At 58.3% G+C, this 18417-nt stretch overlaps 1 protein-coding gene across 2 annotated transcripts in view; it reads right to left on the reverse strand.

Annotated features, from left to right (window-relative positions):
- PDE2A (phosphodiesterase 2A) overlaps positions 1–18417 on the reverse strand; it is a 40733-nt gene that overhangs the window by 3044 nt on the left and 19272 nt on the right. For both annotated transcript variants that reach the window (XM_059873461.1, XM_059873471.1), the window contains 28 exons: positions 9017–9106; positions 8346–8434; positions 7803–7912; positions 7252–7307; positions 7117–7176; positions 6859–7018; positions 6719–6771; positions 6157–6231; positions 6006–6047; positions 5852–5920; positions 5607–5737; positions 5369–5480; positions 5245–5284; positions 4735–4798; positions 4565–4643; positions 4304–4481; positions 3301–3413; positions 2964–3041; positions 2647–2769; positions 2372–2442; positions 1872–1994; positions 1681–1768; positions 1524–1571; positions 1342–1416; positions 1086–1185; positions 747–859; positions 450–488; positions 197–303 (listed from right to left, as the gene is read on the reverse strand). In XM_059873461.1, the coding sequence (XP_059729444.1) occupies positions 197–303; positions 450–488; positions 747–859; positions 1086–1185; positions 1342–1416; positions 1524–1571; positions 1681–1768; positions 1872–1994; positions 2372–2442; positions 2647–2769; positions 2964–3041; positions 3301–3413; positions 4304–4481; positions 4565–4643; positions 4735–4798; positions 5245–5284; positions 5369–5480; positions 5607–5737; positions 5852–5920; positions 6006–6047; positions 6157–6231; positions 6719–6771; positions 6859–7018; positions 7117–7176; positions 7252–7307; positions 7803–7912; positions 8346–8434; positions 9017–9106 (2486 nt within the window). The remainder of the gene's footprint in view (positions 1–196; positions 304–449; positions 489–746; positions 860–1085; positions 1186–1341; positions 1417–1523; positions 1572–1680; positions 1769–1871; positions 1995–2371; positions 2443–2646; positions 2770–2963; positions 3042–3300; positions 3414–4303; positions 4482–4564; positions 4644–4734; positions 4799–5244; positions 5285–5368; positions 5481–5606; positions 5738–5851; positions 5921–6005; positions 6048–6156; positions 6232–6718; positions 6772–6858; positions 7019–7116; positions 7177–7251; positions 7308–7802; positions 7913–8345; positions 8435–9016; positions 9107–18417) is intronic.

An 18417-nucleotide genomic window follows, 5' to 3' on the forward strand; every position in this document is an offset into this window, starting at 1 on the left:
AATGAATTCCATCAGCACAGGGCTGCACACCCTCACTTCAATGCAACCCCCTTGGTTAAGTGCAACCCCCATCCCCACTGCTTGGAACACCCCCCAGCATCTGCAAGACTTGCCACACACAGCACCCGATCCCACCCTGAAGGAGGTGGGGGTGGCAGGGGGTCCTCCCCATCCCAGCGCCAGCACTGGGGCTCACTTGTAGATGGGCATGGCAATGTGCTCCATGAAGCTGATCTGCAGCTCAGGGATGTAGGCTTTCTCCCGGTCCATCATCTCCAGCGGGCTGTTTCCCATGGCTTTCTCCTGCATGGGTGGTGAGGAGGGTCAGTGCCAGTGGTGCTTTCCCCCCGTTCCCAGGCAAGACCTCTCTGCCCACTGCCCACACCTTCCATCCCATTGGTGCTTTCTAGGAGCATTGGCCAAGCCCAACCCTGCCAGCTGGTACCTACCAGGTCACCCTGGGAGAAGAACTCCTTGTAGATCAGCTCCTGCAAGAGACAGGTGTCAGCACAGGGGGTGCAGCCTGGGATGATCCCCCATCCCCACTGCCCTCCAGACCCCTCCCCACAGCTCTGAATCAAGCAGGGATACGGTCTGGCTTGGAGGGACTGGGTTCTGCATGGTCCAGGGTCCTGCATGGAGCAACCCACTCCACAAGGGGCAGGTGTGTGCCTGGGGACATGCAGGTGGCCTAGGTGGGTTCTGAGGTGGCATTCAGGGGTTTGGCTCCATGGTGTGGCACTCACTGCAATCTTCCTGGTGGTCTTCCAGCCCTTGGTCTGGTCAGACAGGTCACAGGAGGTCATGAGCAGGCAGAGCAGCAGGCTGCGGTGCTGCTTGTTCTTGGGGTCATATCCCACTGTGGACACAGTGTGGGGCAGGGCTTGGGATGGGGGGCTCAGGACAGAGCTCCATAGCCCCCACCACACCATGTGAGCACTTCAGGGACAGCCAGAGCCTTCTGTGTCATGTCCCAGCCCTTATCATCCTGACATAAGAACCTCCTGTGCCACCTCCCAGCCTTGGTGGGATGAGTTCCTACCACCCCTCAAATCCCAATCCCAATCTCCATTGAGGATCTTCACCTTCTGCCATTTTCTGGAGATCCTTGAAGATGCGGAGGTGGTGGGCCAGGTCAGTGGCCAGGATGATGTCCCGCATCAAGTCCAGCATGCGCTGGTAGTCCTGTGGGCAAGGCAGCTGCCGTGACCAGCTCTGTGCCCCTGCCAGCTCCCACATCCCCGAGGATCCAGGGATGGGGAGCAGGAGGTCTGGAGAGGACGCAGGGGCTCAGCATGAGCAGAGGGTGGCAGGAGAGAGGTGTTTAGGTAGGGGGCTCACCTTTCTGGAGAAGTGGTCAAAGATGTTGCAGCCTTGGCTGTTGAGGATAGCAATGGCTTGGGCAAAGTGATGCCTCTGTGGGAGAATCCAGGACCATGAAAGTAGGCAGGGAGCAGGCAAGGATGCTGCCACGCAGACAGAACCCAGGAGAGATGGACAATGAGAGATTTGGGGGATCTCACCTCCATGACAGAGCCTTCTGAACTGTAGAGCGCGGCCAGGACCGATTTCTGCAAGGCAGAGCAGCCAGAATGATGGAACTATGGGGGTGAAGACCCCCACAGCTGTCCCCACACCTCTCCTTCCCCCTCACCCATCCCAGCTCTGGGCTCGGCTCACCGAGGCCACCTGGAAGGAGTTATTTGTTCCTCTGTGGTCCAGGTCGTGGCACATGCAGGAGATGAAGAGGGCAAAGATCTCGATGTCTCTGGGGAGGGGGAGGAGGGAAACTGAGGCAGGCAGGAGAGCAGGGAGCACCCCAGCCAGGCCAGGGGTAGGAGAACAGGGGCAGGGATAGCACCTGGCCTTACTCCAGGTAGTTAACGAGCTCCAGGTTCTTATAGAGCAGGTAGCAGAAGTGAGACACGGAGAAGGCGTGCATCCAGTTGTGGTAGGGAGGGTCACGGTACCCCTTCTTCACCATCAGGCAGAACCTGGACAGGGGCAGAGCCATGCAGGGTGCATCTCACCCCACAGGGACCTCTGCCTTGCCAACCAGCCAGGCACAGGCATGGGGATGAAGATGAGGATGGGATGGGGAAGGGTTGGGGATGGGTGATGGGAGGGGGATGGGGACAGGAAAGGCAGACAGTTATCTGCATGGGCACGGGCATAGGGATAGGGATGAGGATACGGACAGGGGACAGAGAAGGTGGACAGTGATGAGGATGTGGATGGGGACAGGGACAGGGACATGGGTGTGGGCAGGGATGGGGAAGGAGACAGAAGGGATGAGGTAGGTGGATGGTGATGTGGATGGGGATGGAAATGAGGATGTAGACAGGGAAAGTGGACAGGGATAGGGACTCACCTGGTGAGCGTCTGACGGTCCATCTTGTAGTTGTTGATGAAATTCATGTCTTGCAGCATGCTTAGGATGGCCTGGCAGAGGGGATAAGGTGGGTGGCAAGGAATGACAATGCCCAGCAAGGTCCCCTGCAAGCCACCCCTGCCCCTGCTCATCAGGAAGATGGTCAGGGGTGCAACCACATCCCAACACCCCAGCACGCCAGGGTTGGGATATATGACCTGACCGAGGCCAGGCAGGGCATGGTGGCAGTTGAGAGTTGTCCCCATGGTCCTCACCATGGAGGTGTCATCCTCAGGCAGTGAGCGTGGTGTGTAGGTGAAGCTGGCAAAGTTGGGGTCAATGGTGGACACAGGCTGGATGCCCTCACTCAGCAGTTTGGTGTACTCATCATCAGACACCTGCAGGAGCCATAGCCAGTGACCCACACTGTGGCCAGGTCACAGGTGTCCCAAAGGCCACATGAACCACAGTGAGAGCAGAGCCCTGCGGTATCACCACCACCCAGCTGTGTGACCACCTTGGGATAAAGTGTAGGGGCACCATGCTGGCAGCAGGGGTCCCCATCCCTGTCCCTGTCCTCGTGGTACCTCACCTTCATGTGGTACATCATCATCTCATTGGCCAGGTGGCTTCGGTACTGTGCCTCATTCACCTTCTTGTACAGCAGGGACTGTGGGGCAGGATCAGGACATGGGAGTGCTGGGGGTGGGCAGACACCTCCAGCATCCCCCAGCCCACCCTGGCACCACAGCACATCTTTGTGCCTGTGAATTCCCTTCCCATCCCGTGGCCACCACAACTTGTCCCCAAGGAATGGCGACCACACATACACACATATTCCCCCCATCCCCATCCCTCTGTGCTGTGGCAGAGCTGGGAGCCCACTTTGTGTGTGACCCCCTCCAAGTGGAAGACCCCCCAGCACATACATGGGCGATGCTGATGCCGCAGTAGATGGAGAAGGCAGTGGCCAGGTCCTCGTCGAACTTGCTGAACCAAGGGCCATTGATCTTGTTGACCAGCTCTGCCACCCCAATGACCTCTGGAGCAGAGGGGGGACAGCAGGGGTATCAGGCCCTTGTGCTGGGAACAGGTTCATGTCTGTATGCTGGGGACAGCACCGTGTCTGTGGGCTTAGGGCATGGTTGTGCCCAAGTAGCAGGGACAGTGCTGTGCCTGTGGGCTGGGGACAGCATGACACCCACATTCTGGGGACAGTATGGTGCCCAGGGGCTGGGACAGGTTCATGGCCAGGGACAGTACTGTGCTCATGTGTTGGGGGACAGGATCATGCCCACATGCAAGGTACGTGATCATGGTGCTGTGGATGGTGCTGTGCCCATGGGCTGGGACAGAATCATGCCCATGGGCTGGGGGACAGTGCTGAGTGTCTGTAGGGGGACAGGATCATGTCCAGAGACCATGCTGAGTCCATGGACTAGGACAAGATCACATCCGTGTGCTGGGGTCAGTGCTGTGTTTGTCTGCGGGGGAAAGGATCACACCCAGGAACTGTGCCCTTATGCCAGAAGACAGCACTGAACCCAAGGGTCAGGACAGGACCATGCCCACATTCATGGGACAGAATGCTGCCCTGATGCTGGGGACAGGACTGTGACCATGGGACTGGTATAGGGTCATGCCCATATACTGGAGCAGTGCTCTACGTACGGGCTGGGAACAGAATGGAGCCCATGGGCTGGGGACAGAATGGTGTTCACATGCTGGGGACAGTGCTGAGCCAGGATTGTGCCCCTGTGCTTGAACAGGATTCATGCCCACAGGCTGGGGATGATGCTGTGCCCGTGCCTGCATGCTGGGGACAGTGTCATGTCCACATGATGGGTGACCAAACCACCATGTGCTGACTAAGACACCTGCTGGGCCAGACCTGTGCCCCCTCTTCCCAGTGCACCCCCACCCCTCCCTCACCCTGGCTCTCATTCTTGATGGGGAAGCAAAGGATGTTGCGGGTGCGGAAGCCGGTGCTGTCATCCACCCCACGGTAGAAGAGCGGGTGTGAGTAGGCATCCTTGATGTTCAGGATCTTGCCAGTGGTGGCCACATGCCCAGCGATGCCCTGGTCTGCTGGGATGCGGATCTCGTAGCTCTGTGGGCAGGGCAAGGGGATAACCAGCAAGGCCTGTGGGGAGGGACACAAGCCCAGGCCCCCCAGCTCCATCTTGTGCTCACCTCATCATCCACCACTCCACCATCGAACACCTTGGCCACCAGCTCGTGACTGAGCCGGTCCAGCAGGAACACAGAGCATCTGCAAGACACACCGCTGCCATTCTCACCCACAAGGGAGCTTGGTGTCCCCCTGTGTCCCCTCACCCGCGTGCCCCACCACCACCACTCACATCTCAGCATTGCTGAGGTTCCGGGCCTCCGTAATGATCTCCTGCAGCAGGACAGAGACATCATCTGCAGGGGTAGCAGTGAAGGGTCAGGGACCCCCAGCCAGGCAGCACTGCCCCTCATTCCCACTCAGGCAATGAAAGCGGGGAGGGTTTAGTTTAGCTCAGGGTCCCAGTGAGAATTCTGGGGGGCACAAAGGGATAGGGGCTGTGTGGGGTATGTGCACGTGTGAGCAGCACATGCGTGTGTGCAGCAGTGCAGCTGCACATGTGCACACGTGTTTCTAAGAGCTCTGTGGTCATGCTACATGCATGCACGCAGCCATGCAGCATCAGTGTGTGCCGTGTTCTGTGCCAGCTCATATCACCCTTCTGTTACCATTCCCCAACAAGGGGACAAGGTTCTCCCTGGCTGGGGACAGAGACCCCATTGCTACCACCCTCCAGGGCTGGGGAGTGATCATCCGTTCCCCATTCCACTCCCTCATCATGGGTGCTCTCCAATGCACCTACCCAAGTGGGTGAAGAGGTTCTTGGCCACCTGCAGCAGGGCCTGAGGGGACAGAGAAAATGCCATTAGTGACTAGTGCAAGATGGGGCACACACACGCACGTGGCACGGCCCTGCACATGCTCACCTGGCACTCACACTTGAGTTTCTGCTCCTTCTGGAAGGCCAGGGTGCTCGTGAGCACCGTGGAGGTGTAGCAGAAGCAGTGCTGGATCTTGTGCTCGTCCGTGTCTGTGTAGCTGGCGGGGGCACACCTCAGTTGTCCGTCCCCATTTGTCCCCCCCCCTCCATGGCGACAATGCTCCAGCACCCCAAAAGTGAGAGGGTGCAGCCCCACAGAGAGTCCCAGCCAAAACGCTGCTCACCTCTCCCCACTCAGTTTGTTGAAGGCGCAGGCCAGTGCCACCACTTGGGAGGTGGCCCTGCTAATGACAGGGACACAAAGCATGGAAGTGACCTCGCAGCCCAGCATGCTGCTCAGCTGTTTGTGCTCCTCCTGCAGAGAGAGGCAAGATGGGGCTGGAACCCCTGGCCCACTCCAGGAAACCCCATGGGACACTGGGGTGACACCAATGTCCCCAGGTATGGAAGGCACACAGCTGGTACCCACCTCACTGATGTCCTTCAAGGTGATGGGCTTCTTATCCTCCACCACCTGCCCCAGGCGCCCAAAGGTGAGCTGTGGGGAAAGGGAACATGTTAGCACACGGCACCCATTGCCCACCCCCTGACCTCCCAACCCCTCACCACCTCCCCTTGCTCACTGAAAAGCTGATCTCCTCCTCCAGGACACGGTCCCCCACCACCTGGAAAAGATGGGAAGGAGGGGGTGCCCATGAGGAAGACGCCATGTCAGGGGGTGTCCTGTAGTCCTCTGTGAGGGTCAGGCTGGGGGGCTGGCCCAGTGGCACCTACCTGGCAGAAGAGCTGGTGGTTGTCCTCAGAGACAAGCAAGAGGCAGCAGCACAGAGACTGGGTCTCTTGCTTCAGCTGGGGAGTAAAGGGAGGGTCAGCACACAAGCCTGCCCCAAGCACTCTCCCCAGGCAGAATCCAGCCCCTCCTCTGCCTCCCTGTGCCCAAGGCACCCACACATGCCACAGAGAACTAGGTGCCCCTCCCCAGAACCCCCTCCCCGTGACACAGCAGGTTCACTCTGGAGCCTACTGATGGCAAGGGGAAGGCTGTTCACTCTGGACAATACTGAGGTGCAGAAGAATGGAGAGCAGTAGAGAAGAAAAATCTCTGGACGTTCTCTCAAGGAGTTTTTGGCATGAGAGTGGCACTGTTAACTCTGGAGACTATTGATGGTTGTTACAAGGCTGCTCACTCTGGTCACTACTGATGACTCCACAGCTGGTGCTTGAGGCTTTTCTTGGCTTTGGGGAATTTTCTTGTTTTGAAATAAAACAGGGCTCCCTGGTGTGTCCTGGGGCTGGGGGCAGATGGGGACAGGGGGCTGGAGGAGCAGCTACTCACGTAGTTGATGACCTTGAGCTGCAGCGAGGCGGCATCCAGGTCATACAGCTCACCTGTACGAGGGTCACAGTGCTGTGAGGGGCTGAGCATGGCTTCACCCTGTCCAGACACCCCACCCTTCCCAGTGTCCCCCCACATACCACAGAGCTGTAGGATCTTGCAGTCCAGGTCACTATAGCTGCTGTCAGGTGCTTTCTCAGGCTTGGCCAGAGAGGTCTGGGAGGAGCTGGTGGAGAGGCTGACCTGGGGCCAGGGCTGCAACTTCTGCAGGGCTTGCAGGCGCCGGAATGCCACCAGGGCCTGCAAGGTTGGGCAGAAGGGACAAGGAACAGCAGGGATGGGGGAAAGAGTGGCAGGTCCCTGGGTGACAGGTCCACAGTTGAGGAGGAGTCACTCACATGTCTCTCTAGCGCACGCAGGTTCTGCTCGTCTGAGTCACTCAGCTGGCCACAGTGTACCTGGAGCAGGAGTGGTGTCAGGACCCTCATGTCCAGGCCCTGTCCCCAGAGCCCTGCCCATGTTCCTGCACTCACCAGGATGACGCAAACCACAGCCCCACTGTTCTTGTCCACCAGCGGGATGATGAGCACTGCAAGCAAGAGAGGGTCAGTCCCAGGTGGGCTCTGGGGACAGCTGTGGAACTCAGCTCTTGGGCTGCATGACCCTGTTGCATCCTGATGTTTCATGACCCACCCAGCTAGCCAGCCAGTCAGCCATCCATCTATCCACCTTCCCATTCATCCATTATCCATCTGCCCACCTCTCTGCTTCCTTGCCCCTGAGAACACCCCTCAGTCCCAGTGCCCAACTGTCCCTCATGCCTCCATCCTGTTTCTACCCACCTGTCTACGCATCCATCACTCACCCACACACTGCTGTCTCAGCCACTGCCTCTGACCACTCATGGACCGACCGACCATCCATCCATCCATCCATCCATCCATCCATCCATCCATCCATCCATCCATCCATCCACTCACATCTCAACCCCCCTCCCTGTCTCTCCATCTGCCTACCCACCACCCAGACCAACACCCACACCCCCATACATGTGCACCAAGAGCAGCCTTCCCACAGCTCCCACCTTGTGTGCCAGGGGCCAGGGGCGCTGCCAGGGGTCCCAGGTGCCGGCCAGGGAGCTCAGCAGGGAGCAGCCCCCCACATTCCAGCCGCTTCTGCTTCTGCACAGCATCTCTGTGGGGACAGGGATACTTTGAGCACCCCCTGGGAAAGTAAATCCCCAGGAAGGGGTAACTCCCTGGGCAGAGACACCCACGGGATAGGGACAGGCTCAAGGACTGTGCAACACGTGCATATGTGTGTCCCTGCACGCATGCACAGCCCCTGGACACAAACGTGAGTCTTCCTGCACACACACAGCCCCTGTGCCAACGTGTGTCCCTGTACATACACGTAGCCCCTGTGCACGTGTGCACATCCAGGATGAAGAGGATGGGGAGGGAAAGCAGATGGCCACAAGTATGGACATGGAACGAGGATGGAGATGGGGACAGGGATGGAAACCCTCCTGCCTTCCACACAGACACACACGCCTGTTCATGCACTCCAGCTGAGCCACACCTGTGTGCCCATCCATGCCCAGGGCTGGGCAGGCAGCCGAGCTCACCTGAGCTTCCCGTTGGGCGGCAGCTCATGGGGGGGATCATCGCAGAGCAGCCGTGTGTCCCCATCCAGCAGGTAGATGTAGACATGCTCCTGGGGGAGAGGGGCAGCACACACGTGTGTGCAAACATGCAAGCACAGCCACACATGGGCACAAACACGTGTGCACAGCTGCAGTTTGTGTGCAGAATGCGTGCACATGCACACATTCACAAATCCAGCCCTGCCCACGCACAGAGCCGTGCTCAGGTGTGCACAGGTACCTGTGCACGTGTGCCCCATTCACACCCACCCATGGCTGGGGGCCCCATGGCACAGCACTGGCACAGTGCCCAGCCACCACCAGCATCAGGGTAACCAGGATCAGGGCCACCAGTACCCCCAGGGTCACCAGCACCCTGGGGCCACCATCAGCGCCAACACCACCATCAGCACCCTAGTGGTGACAGGTGGCCCAGATAGGGGGAGAACTCTGCAGTGGGCTGGAGATAAAGAGACACCACCCCAGGCTGAACCCCAGCATCAACCAGCAGATAATCCACTCTCTGCTCCCTCCAGGGCTTCCCCCAATGCAGGGAGTCTCAGCAACCCCATAATCCCCACCCACCCGAGGAGGATGCTCTGCTCCACATTCCTCCCAGCCCCCAGGGGATGCAGATGCACCCCCCCACCTACCACGGCGGGCAGCAGGGTGACAAGGGCATGGCGGAGGGCATCGCGCAGGGTGGTGGCATCAAGCGCAGCACCCAGGCTCAGCAGAGCATCCTGCATAGACAAGAGCAGAGCAGGGGTCACTGGGGTTGATTCCATGGAGAAGGGCACTGCAGCACCCACCCTCTCTGACCCCTGCTGTGGCACAGGTCCTTCTGCTCCCAGACCCCTTGCAGTGGCCTCCAGTCTGCCTGGTGCCTTTTTTGGAGCCAAACCCTCCTGTGTTGGTCAATGTCCATCATGTGGGGAGGTGTGAGGTCCCCAAAAAGGGAGAGGAGGCTTTGGCACTGAGCCACACTGCCCTCAGTGCTAGCCATGCCATAAAGCACCAGTGAGAAGAGAAATGGGGCAAGGAGATGGATTAAGGCTCATCTGGGGATTACATCCCCTTGGAGGGCAGAGGTGTTAGGATGGACACATGGAAAAGCTGGGGGGCACAGGGGGCTCTGTGGTGTGACCCTCCCAGCTCTGCTCCTGCCTCTAGCCCTTGTCGGGAAGACTGGGATAAGGATGATGTTATGATGGAAATAGCAGATGCTCGGAATCAGACTTTGGATAATGGCGTTGGGATATGCTCTTCCTCTGGTCCCAGCTTTGCCAGGTGGCTCCAGGCTCCGTTCCTGACAACCAGACCTGGGGACTGTCATGCCCCCCATGACCCATCCAGGACAGCAGCCCCTTGCAGGGCCATGCCACCCACCCACCCTGGGAGCATCCTTGGCCACGGGGCCAGATCCAAGTGGCACTGGGAGCGTGGCTGGCGGTGAGGGTGCTTCCAGCTGAAGACATGGGCACTGGATGTTATTCCAACAGGGCCGCATCTCCAGTCACTTACTCACACTGGAGACACATGCACTGTAGAATACAGCCAGGCCTCAGCCAGGTGGCTGTCCTGCCATCCCTCTGTCACACCGGATCCTCCACAGTGGCCCCCCTGAGGCAGGGGAAGATGGGGCAGAGCCTGAGCGGGTCCCTGGGGTCTGCTTGGGGCATCAAATGCCAGTGGCATTCTTGGTGTGGGGAGGTACAGGTGGCAGCTGGACACGGGCTAGGAATACAGGTCCATCCCTGAAACAGTGAGGGGAAAGCTGCAGGAGCTAAAAGAAGATGTTCCCAAGACAAGGAGACAGCAGCAGATGCTGGGAGGAGGGTTTGCAGCCTAGCAAGAAGGTAGAGAGAGTGAGGGTGGGCTAGGAAGGACATCACACTCATTCCACGTATCCCACTCATCCTGCTAAACTGCTTCTCCCACTCATTCTGCTCATTCCACCCAGCCTATTCACTATATTGATCCAGTTCATCCAACACATCCCATTTGATGGCTCATCCCACTCAACTGCTTGTCCCACTTGTCCTGCCCATCCCACTCATCCCACTCAATGGCTTGTTTCTTTCATCCAGCTCAACCCACTCATCCCACTCAATGGCTCATCCCATTCAATGGCTCATCCCACTCCTTCCATTTGCCCCACTCATCCTGCATATCCTACTTGCTCATCCCACTAATTCCATTTGTCCCACTCATCCCGCTCCCAGTCCACATCCTCCAGCCCAGAGCAGAGGTTTACCCAACACCCTCCCCCCCTGTCCCCCAGCCCAGAGGGTGCTGCAGACCCACTCTGGGGGCTCTGACAGGACAGAGCCTGGGCCAGAGCCAGCACAGCCAGAGCCACTACCACAGCCACATCCCAGTTATTGCCTTAAACAGCCTTTCCCTTTGCTGAGGAGCCCCCTGTGTCCTACTCCCAGCAATCCACACCATCCAGGCACTACTCCAGTTTAGGTGGGGGCTCCTTTGGATCCAGCACTACTCCACAAGTGTCAGGGTTTTTGGATGAGGCTGCACTAGCACACACATCCCCAGCACCAGTGGAGAGATGGAACCATCAGCCAGCCCATGCCTGTCACCAGGAATGTCACTAGGACCCACCAACAGGGTCACACAGCCCTGTACCTGCACCCAGTGGGGACCAGAGCTCTCCCAAGCAGATCTCCCAGCACCTGCTCTGCATCCCAGCTTCCATGGAGGGCAGAGCAATGGTAACACTTCCCAAGTGGGCACAGGGAGTTAATTAAATTAAGCATAGAGGGATTGCAATTCCTAGCTGCTGGGGCAGAGTCCAACACCCTCATCCCAGGTGCTGCACACCCAGCAGCTCTGGAGGGAAATGCTGTCTGGAAATGGGCATGGAGAGAGGGCTTTGGGAACAGATCCAAGGACAGGGTATGGGAAGGGGACACAGCATGGCATCGCTGACAGCCCCAGGAGCTGAGGATGCTGCTCCTGCAGAGCAGCTGAACAGCACCCTGTCCCTGTCCTGTCCCCATGGTGCACACACATGGCCCTGTGAAGTCCCCACCCAGGGACTGTTGTCACCTTATCTCTGGCCTGAGAGGACAAGGATACTGATGTCACCCTGCCAGACTCCTTGAGCTGACAGGGTGACCCATGGGACCTCAGTGCTGGCAGGAATTTTGGTATCCCATGGTGGCTGCAACACCAGAGCCATGTCTGCCTCAATATTCCCACTGGGGCCAGCTGAAGATTATTGACACCATTCATCTCCTTGGAGTAAGGATTTGTCTCTGCTCCGACATGGACCCCCCACTCTAGCAAAGCCAAATCCTGCCACAGGCCAACCTCCAGAGCACTGCCTGCTTTCTCCTTCATGGAAAATGGCCCTTTTGCTCCCCTGCTGTTTTTGCCCCTCTTTTTCCCTTTGGATAGACGCAGAAGCATCCTGTCCCCCCCAGCACAGGCTCCCAAGCTCCCATTCCAGGCTTCCATAGATCCTGCTGGGATTTAAAACCAGCTTTTTTTATCAGAGGGAATTCACCATCAGTGAAAAAATTACTTTTTTCAAGATCAGCAATGTCTGTCCCCTGACCCCCACCCCCACCAGGTGTGGAAGCTTGGTTTGTTCTCCCTGGCCCCCCTAGCTTCTCTGGGTGTTTATGAAATAGAGAAATCCCATCCTGGCCAGCTTCCTCTCCAGAAAGGCTCATTTCACACCTGCCATGTGGAGGGTGAGGGCCTGGAGGAGGAGGACACTGATGTCACAGGGTCTCAGGTCTCTGAGCTTGCACCCCTTCTCCTGGCCTTGCTCCTGAGGGATGAATGGAGACCCCCAAAAGGATGAGGAGGAGCCCCCTGGCAGCACGTAGAGGCTGGATCCAGTGCAGTGAGGCACCCACTGGGATGTTCAGCCCTCCTGAGGGTACCTGGACCTTGGGGTGTCTCTCTGAGGGGGGACACACCTGAGCACTGGGTGAGTGGAGTTTGCATGAAGCAGAGCTCAGAACAGGGACCTGCCACCCACTGGATTTCTCTTTAGCCATGGGAAAACAGGCCCAGAGAGCCAGGCAGCAATTCCAGGTGCCTGGAAGCATCCAGCTCCCAGAGGAGTGCAGAGCAGGGCTGCAGCACCCCCACCCTGCCTTGAAAGGGGGTGCTGGGCTGGGGAGGCCCCAGATGGATCCTGCCATTGCTGCCATAGCACCCATGGGTGCTGATTCTACAGGGGGATGCTGGCAGCAGCCCAGGCTTCAGTGGCAGACTCCTGCCACAACCCTCCCCGAAGAACCTCGAGGAAATGAATCATCTCCCTGCCAAGCTTCCAGCCCAGCTTTGCTGTAAAAATTCCAAGTAAATGGTCTGCCAGAGGTGACCGCTTGTGCTTGAGACATCCATGGCACAGTGAGCCCTTGGAGATCACTCGGCTCCTGCCCTCCAATGGGACCTTATCCATCTGTGAGAGCAAGGAAAATGAGCCCAATTAATTTTGGCAGTGGATTAGTCTATTAGCCCCTGCCTGAGCAATGACCTTTGGGATGGAGCTGGACATTGCTCTGTCTGGACAACTTCACCCCCCAATTGTGGGCCCCAAATCAAATTAGAGCCTCCAAGATGCTGAGTGGGCAGCACATCCCAGTACCCAGATCCCATGCAGATGCTTCTCAATGGATTTTACAGGTTCAGGTTGCAAAGGGATTGGGATGCTTGGGAGTGCAGAACACAGCAAGGAGGGGTCTGGGGCACAGCAAAGGACACCCCTGCTGCCTGTCTCACCAGCCCCAATGTCTCTCACAGAGGGTTTGCAGGCTTCAAGGACAGAGGAGCTGCTCCCCAGGGAATTCCCTCCCAAGCAAAGCCCTGGATGAGGAGGCTGACCATGTGGTCACCTCATTGCAAGGCTGAGAGCCAGTGCTGGGGGCTTGGGGCTCCCTCCCACTGCGGTCTCTTCTGATAGGATGCATTTTTAGCCACCAGCTTCTGGATCTTGTTACATTTGACAGGTGAAAAGCAAAATCCCGTTTGGATTCCTGGGAGGCAGCCTACCTCCACCTGCAGAGCCCCTCACCACTCCTCGTGTCCCACCCACAGGGTGCCTGGGTACCTGTCCCTGTCCAAGGGCTCCCTACCCACCACAGCCCTGGAGGCAGAGACACACAGCTTCTCTCTGCCTTTTCCCAGCCCTTTCCCCTTTCCAGGGAAAGTGATGGGGAAACATTTTCCCCTCCTGCCTCCCCTTCAAGGAGGAAGATGCTGCTCCAGGACCCCCTTTTGCCCCCACCCATCACACCCAGAGTCATTTCCAAGTGCATGGGGACAGATGTCCCTGCCTTTGTCACCTCTCCAATGCATGGCTGCAGAGTGACAGCACCACGGGGAGCAGCTGATCCCCCTGGGCCTCCAAGCTGAGCCACAGCTGCCAGCAAACACCCAGCCTGCGCCCGCGCCGCCCTGCCCAAGCATTTGCCGAACAATCTGGCGGCATTAAAAATATCCCAAAATATCCCTGAGCCATGATTCATCCTCCTCTCCCACCTCCAGCAATGCTGAGCCGCCCCAGCTCCCTCCAATCCTGGGGGGCTGCTTTCCCCTGGCTGCTGAGCCCCGTGCTCTGGCCGTGGTGGTTAAATATAGCCCAGCTCTGCTGGCAACGCCGGGCTAACAACCAGGGCAGGGCCAGGCAGGAGAGCTCTGACTCTGGGGATGGATGGGGAAGCAGCTAAGGAGCAGGTTGCCACTTTGCTGTCTCCAGCTGTACTGTGGGCAGAGTGACACTGCTCAAACCCTGTCACCCTGTCCCTGTTCCCCACACTGCTCCTTCCCCCGGGCCCAAAGCCATGATTTCCCAGGGAATCCTCCCCACGGAGCTGGGGAAATAGAGGCAGCACCCCTGTTCCCACCCCTCCAGGAGCATCCCTGTTACCCTTCAGCTCTACAACAGGCTGTTACACTGCTGACACCCTGTCACCCTGTCTCTGTCACCCCCCACACTGCTCCAGGCTCCTTCCTTCTGCCCCACAGTCACAATTCCCCAGGAAATCCTCTCTGTAGGGGTGAGAAAACAGTAGCATCCCTAGTGCCCCAAAGCAGCATCCCTGATAACCCTCCAGCAGTGTCCCTGGAGCAAGGTCCAGGGCAACAGAGGATGGAGGGATGGATGGAAGGTAGAGCTGGCAGCTCTGCCCAACTCCAGTTGGGAAGCCATCCATCCATTTCCTCCCAGCACCGCTCTTAGTCCCAAATCACATTGCTTTAATCTAATCAGGCAGCAACAACCTGCAACACGGTAGCTCCTTAATTACCTCATCTTTTCCAGGGGGATAATGAGGGCAAACAGGAAGAAAACACTTCTGGGATATCTCTTGTCTCCTCATGGTCATTTGCCTGGGGTCCTGTTGCAATGTATGGATGGGAAGCAAGGGCTGAGGTGCAGGACCTTGTCATGGAGCTACCCTGGCACCCAGTGATCCAGGCTGAGGCTTCCTTCCAGGGCTGGAGGATGCAAATCTGTGGAATCAGCCATCCCAAAAACTCACACAAGTAGCCCTGCATGCCTGTGCCTACCTCAGTTTCCCTTTCTGGGGAGGTTTCCTACCCCAGTTTCCCCACCTGCAAAGGGTCATGGCCATGCAAGACCTGGTTAGATTGGCACTAGAGTTTGGTTCAGGTGGAATGAGCCGTGCTCAGCCCAGTGTCTCCCCGGAGCTCAGTGCATTCCTTACCCCATCCTCTTCCTCCTCACCCATCCATCAGCCTGGCTGGAGCCTGGCATGCTCACACTGCACAGGACATTTGCACAGACCATTTGCACAGGGAGTTTCTACAGCCTGGAACCTGACAGATGCCTCTCCCTGAGGACCCCGCACATTCTGAGTGGGAAATTTGCTGGACCAAGCAAATTTCCTAACCTCTGGCAGCTCACAAGCCCTTGGGGTGCTGCTACTCTGTCCCCCCACATCCTGGCCTGGCCTCCCGGGGCCAAGAGAACTGGGCTGGAGTCAAGGTTGCTTCCTGTTGATGTCCCTTTGTTGGGCGGGACAAATCGGGACAGCAGCCACACTCTCAAGGATTTCCGTCCCCGGAACATCGTGGCCTTCTTGGAACAGCAGGCTCGGCCACTAGCCTAATGATCTGTCACTGTTTTGTCACTAATTAGCTGACTATTCTAAGAAAGAAGGTGGTGAGGGCTGTCACTTGTCTCTAAGCCACATCAGAGGGGGCAAAAGGGACCCCCTCAGCCCCGTGTCACTTGTCCCTAACTCATGTCAGGGAGGGGCGTACGGACCCTCCTGCAGCAGCTGCAGGGAAGCTGCTCGATGGTTAGGAGAATCCCTGCATTGCAGGTGCCTTCACCCCAAAGGACAGAGACATCCTGGCACCCAGCTGGCACCCAGCTTTGGGTGCTGGCAGTGGCACTGCTGGGAGAGAGGTGGCATGATGTGCATTCCTGGGACATGGCATTGCTGGAAAAACTTCCCTGGCACACAGTCCCCTTCCCATCCACACTAGCTGGGTTTCCAGGACTTTCCTAGATGTTTTCTGGTGGATTAGCCATGCAGGGGTCTCCGTGCCTGGTTCTGCTTGTGGCCATCATGGCAAAGCTCTGGGGATGCAGCCGGAGAGGGCTCAGGAGACATTTAAGTCCCTTGGGGGCATAGGAATCAGTGGGGTGGGAAGGGGGATGCAGCCTTCCCACATCCATCCCTGCAGCCCCTCCTGGCATGGCTGGTGCTAATGGGATCTGCACAGTGATTAGGGACCTCATTTATCAGTCTCTGATGGGATCTGGGAAAATTGAATTCCTGGCCATCTGCAGCTGGGGAGGAATTCGATTTGGGCAGTGCTCCGGAGCAGGGTGTGGGGGGCTGGGGGCTGCCAGAGCTGCCCCCCCCCCCCCCCCCCCCCCCCCGGGGGTTTCCACTCTGTCTGTACAGGGACTGCTCTTATTTTCCATGCCTGGGAGGGTTCTGATGGTGGGATGCAGCCCTTAATTGCCATGAAGGTGTCTAGGAATTGGGGTGGTCTCACTGCTCAGATGGGGAAATGGAGGCACGGCCAGGAGACGACCAAAGCCCATTACATGGCAGAAAGGGTCACAGTGCTGCTGTTTAATGGGTCAGCACCCAGCCAGGGGTCTGGTCTCCAGCCCCCCCTTGTCTGGGATGGATCCAAAGCTGTGGCCAGGGCATCCAAAGGTGTCAGACACCCTGCATCTGCCAGAGCCAGGCCAGGAACAGTGATCTCTCCTGCACCAAGAGGAGGGAGACTCAGGAGCTAGCTCTGCTCACTGCAATTTTCCACCCTATGGCTCTCTCGGGCAGGTCCCCACCATCCTCTCCCCCACATCCATGGAGTGGCCAGGGTGGGTATGCAACAGGATTCAGCTGCAAAGATCCCAGGCTAGTCCTCAAATCCATGGACTCAGCTCCCAGAGGATCACCCTCCAGAGCCAGGTTTGCAGGGGATCCCAGCCCACCACCTCCCTGCCAAATGTCACAGCTTGACTCCAAAAAGCCAAGGTCACCCACGGGGCCTATTCCATTGCGGGGGGATGCCACCATGTCATCCTGCAACAGGAGCATCCTGTCCCAGCTTCCCACTGCCCAGGGTGCAGCAGGACTAATCCCCTCCAACTCCTTCTGCTTGGGGTGCAGCAGGAACATCCCCATCCCAGCTCCCCTGCCTGGGGTACAGCAGGGCACTCCCACTCCAGACCTCCCTTCCCGGGTGATGTCACGAGGCATGAGAGCACTGGAACCCATATCCCAAACCCCACTGCCCCTTAAAAACCAGCAGCAGGGCATTGCAGTGCCAGCACAGGCTGATTCCACACTGCAAGCAGTGACTCCTTGATCCCTGACCTGTGGGGATCCCAGGCCTGGCTGGGAAACACCAGGCTGCACCCAGCCACGCCACTTTGGGGATCTAGCTCTACCCCTGGCCCTGCTGAGTGTGGGAGGAAGCCAGCCCTGCTGCATGTCATGGAAAGAAGCCGCCACGGCCCTTTCCTCCCCTTTATTGCCCTGCTGATGTGTTTGTGTCTGCCAGAGGAAACGCAAGGACAAACGCCCGCGTACGCATGTCCCCTCACTGGCCTCAGCGGGCCCTCGGCTGGTCCCACACGGGGGGAAGCTGAGGCAGGAGGAGGGCTCCTGTGATGCTGGCTGAGCCCCCCAGTCCCTGGCAGGTCAGTAAAGGTGCCTGAGTGTGGTCCCCCACGGCCCCTCCTGCTCCTCCAGGCTGTGAACGTGTATCAATTACGGTTTGATGCATGATCCAGTCTGCAAGTAATTGCATTGCAGCTCGTGGCAGGGAGGGAGAGGAGGAACAGACATTCTCAGCCTCACCCCACTGCAGGGTGTTGGAGGGTAATGATGCCCCAAGCCCTACATACCCCCTATATGCCTCCCCAGGCTCGGGGATGGGAGTTCCAGATGCAGTCAGTACCCAGGACACCAACGGGGACAGGGGTCCTGTGGTATTTTGTGGGGGATGAGCTGTTCCTCTTCCACCCTGGGCTGGGATGTGCTGGAGGAGGGGCAGGATCCATCCTCACCACTCACTCCTCATACATCCTGGGTCACACCCCACTGCCACTGTGGCCTCACACGCCAGAGATGCAGCTGGGGCTGCATCTCTGCCCCACCATGAGATCCACTCCTCCTCCTCCTCCTCGATGTCACGCCAGCAATGATGGTCTGGGTTAAAACCAGCCAGCCCACCCCCCATATGGGTGCATTTTGTCCCCCCCAGGCTGGGAGTTGTGGCTCCCTGACCCCCCCCACCCCCAGATCCCCTTGGGGGGCTGTGTCCGGGGTTCAGAGCCTGTCCAGCTGCCAGCACCCTCCCGGGTCCGGCCCAGTTGGGTTCTGGAGGGCTGGGACCGACAGGGATCACGGGGACCCCCGTGTCACTGCGCCGGGTGGTGAGCAGGGTCACAGCCCACCGCCGTGCTGAGCGACACTTCAGATGTCCTCAAGCCGCCACCTTCCCATCCGGAGGGGGAGGGGGGGCTCATTTCCCCCCCGCCCGGGGCACACTGGCCCTGCTCAGCTTCTTTCTCTCCGTCAGC

Source organism: Haemorhous mexicanus, chromosome 2 (genome assembly GCF_027477595.1).
Source record: "Haemorhous mexicanus isolate bHaeMex1 chromosome 2, bHaeMex1.pri, whole genome shotgun sequence".
Lineage (NCBI taxonomy): Eukaryota > Metazoa > Chordata > Aves > Passeriformes > Fringillidae > Haemorhous > Haemorhous mexicanus.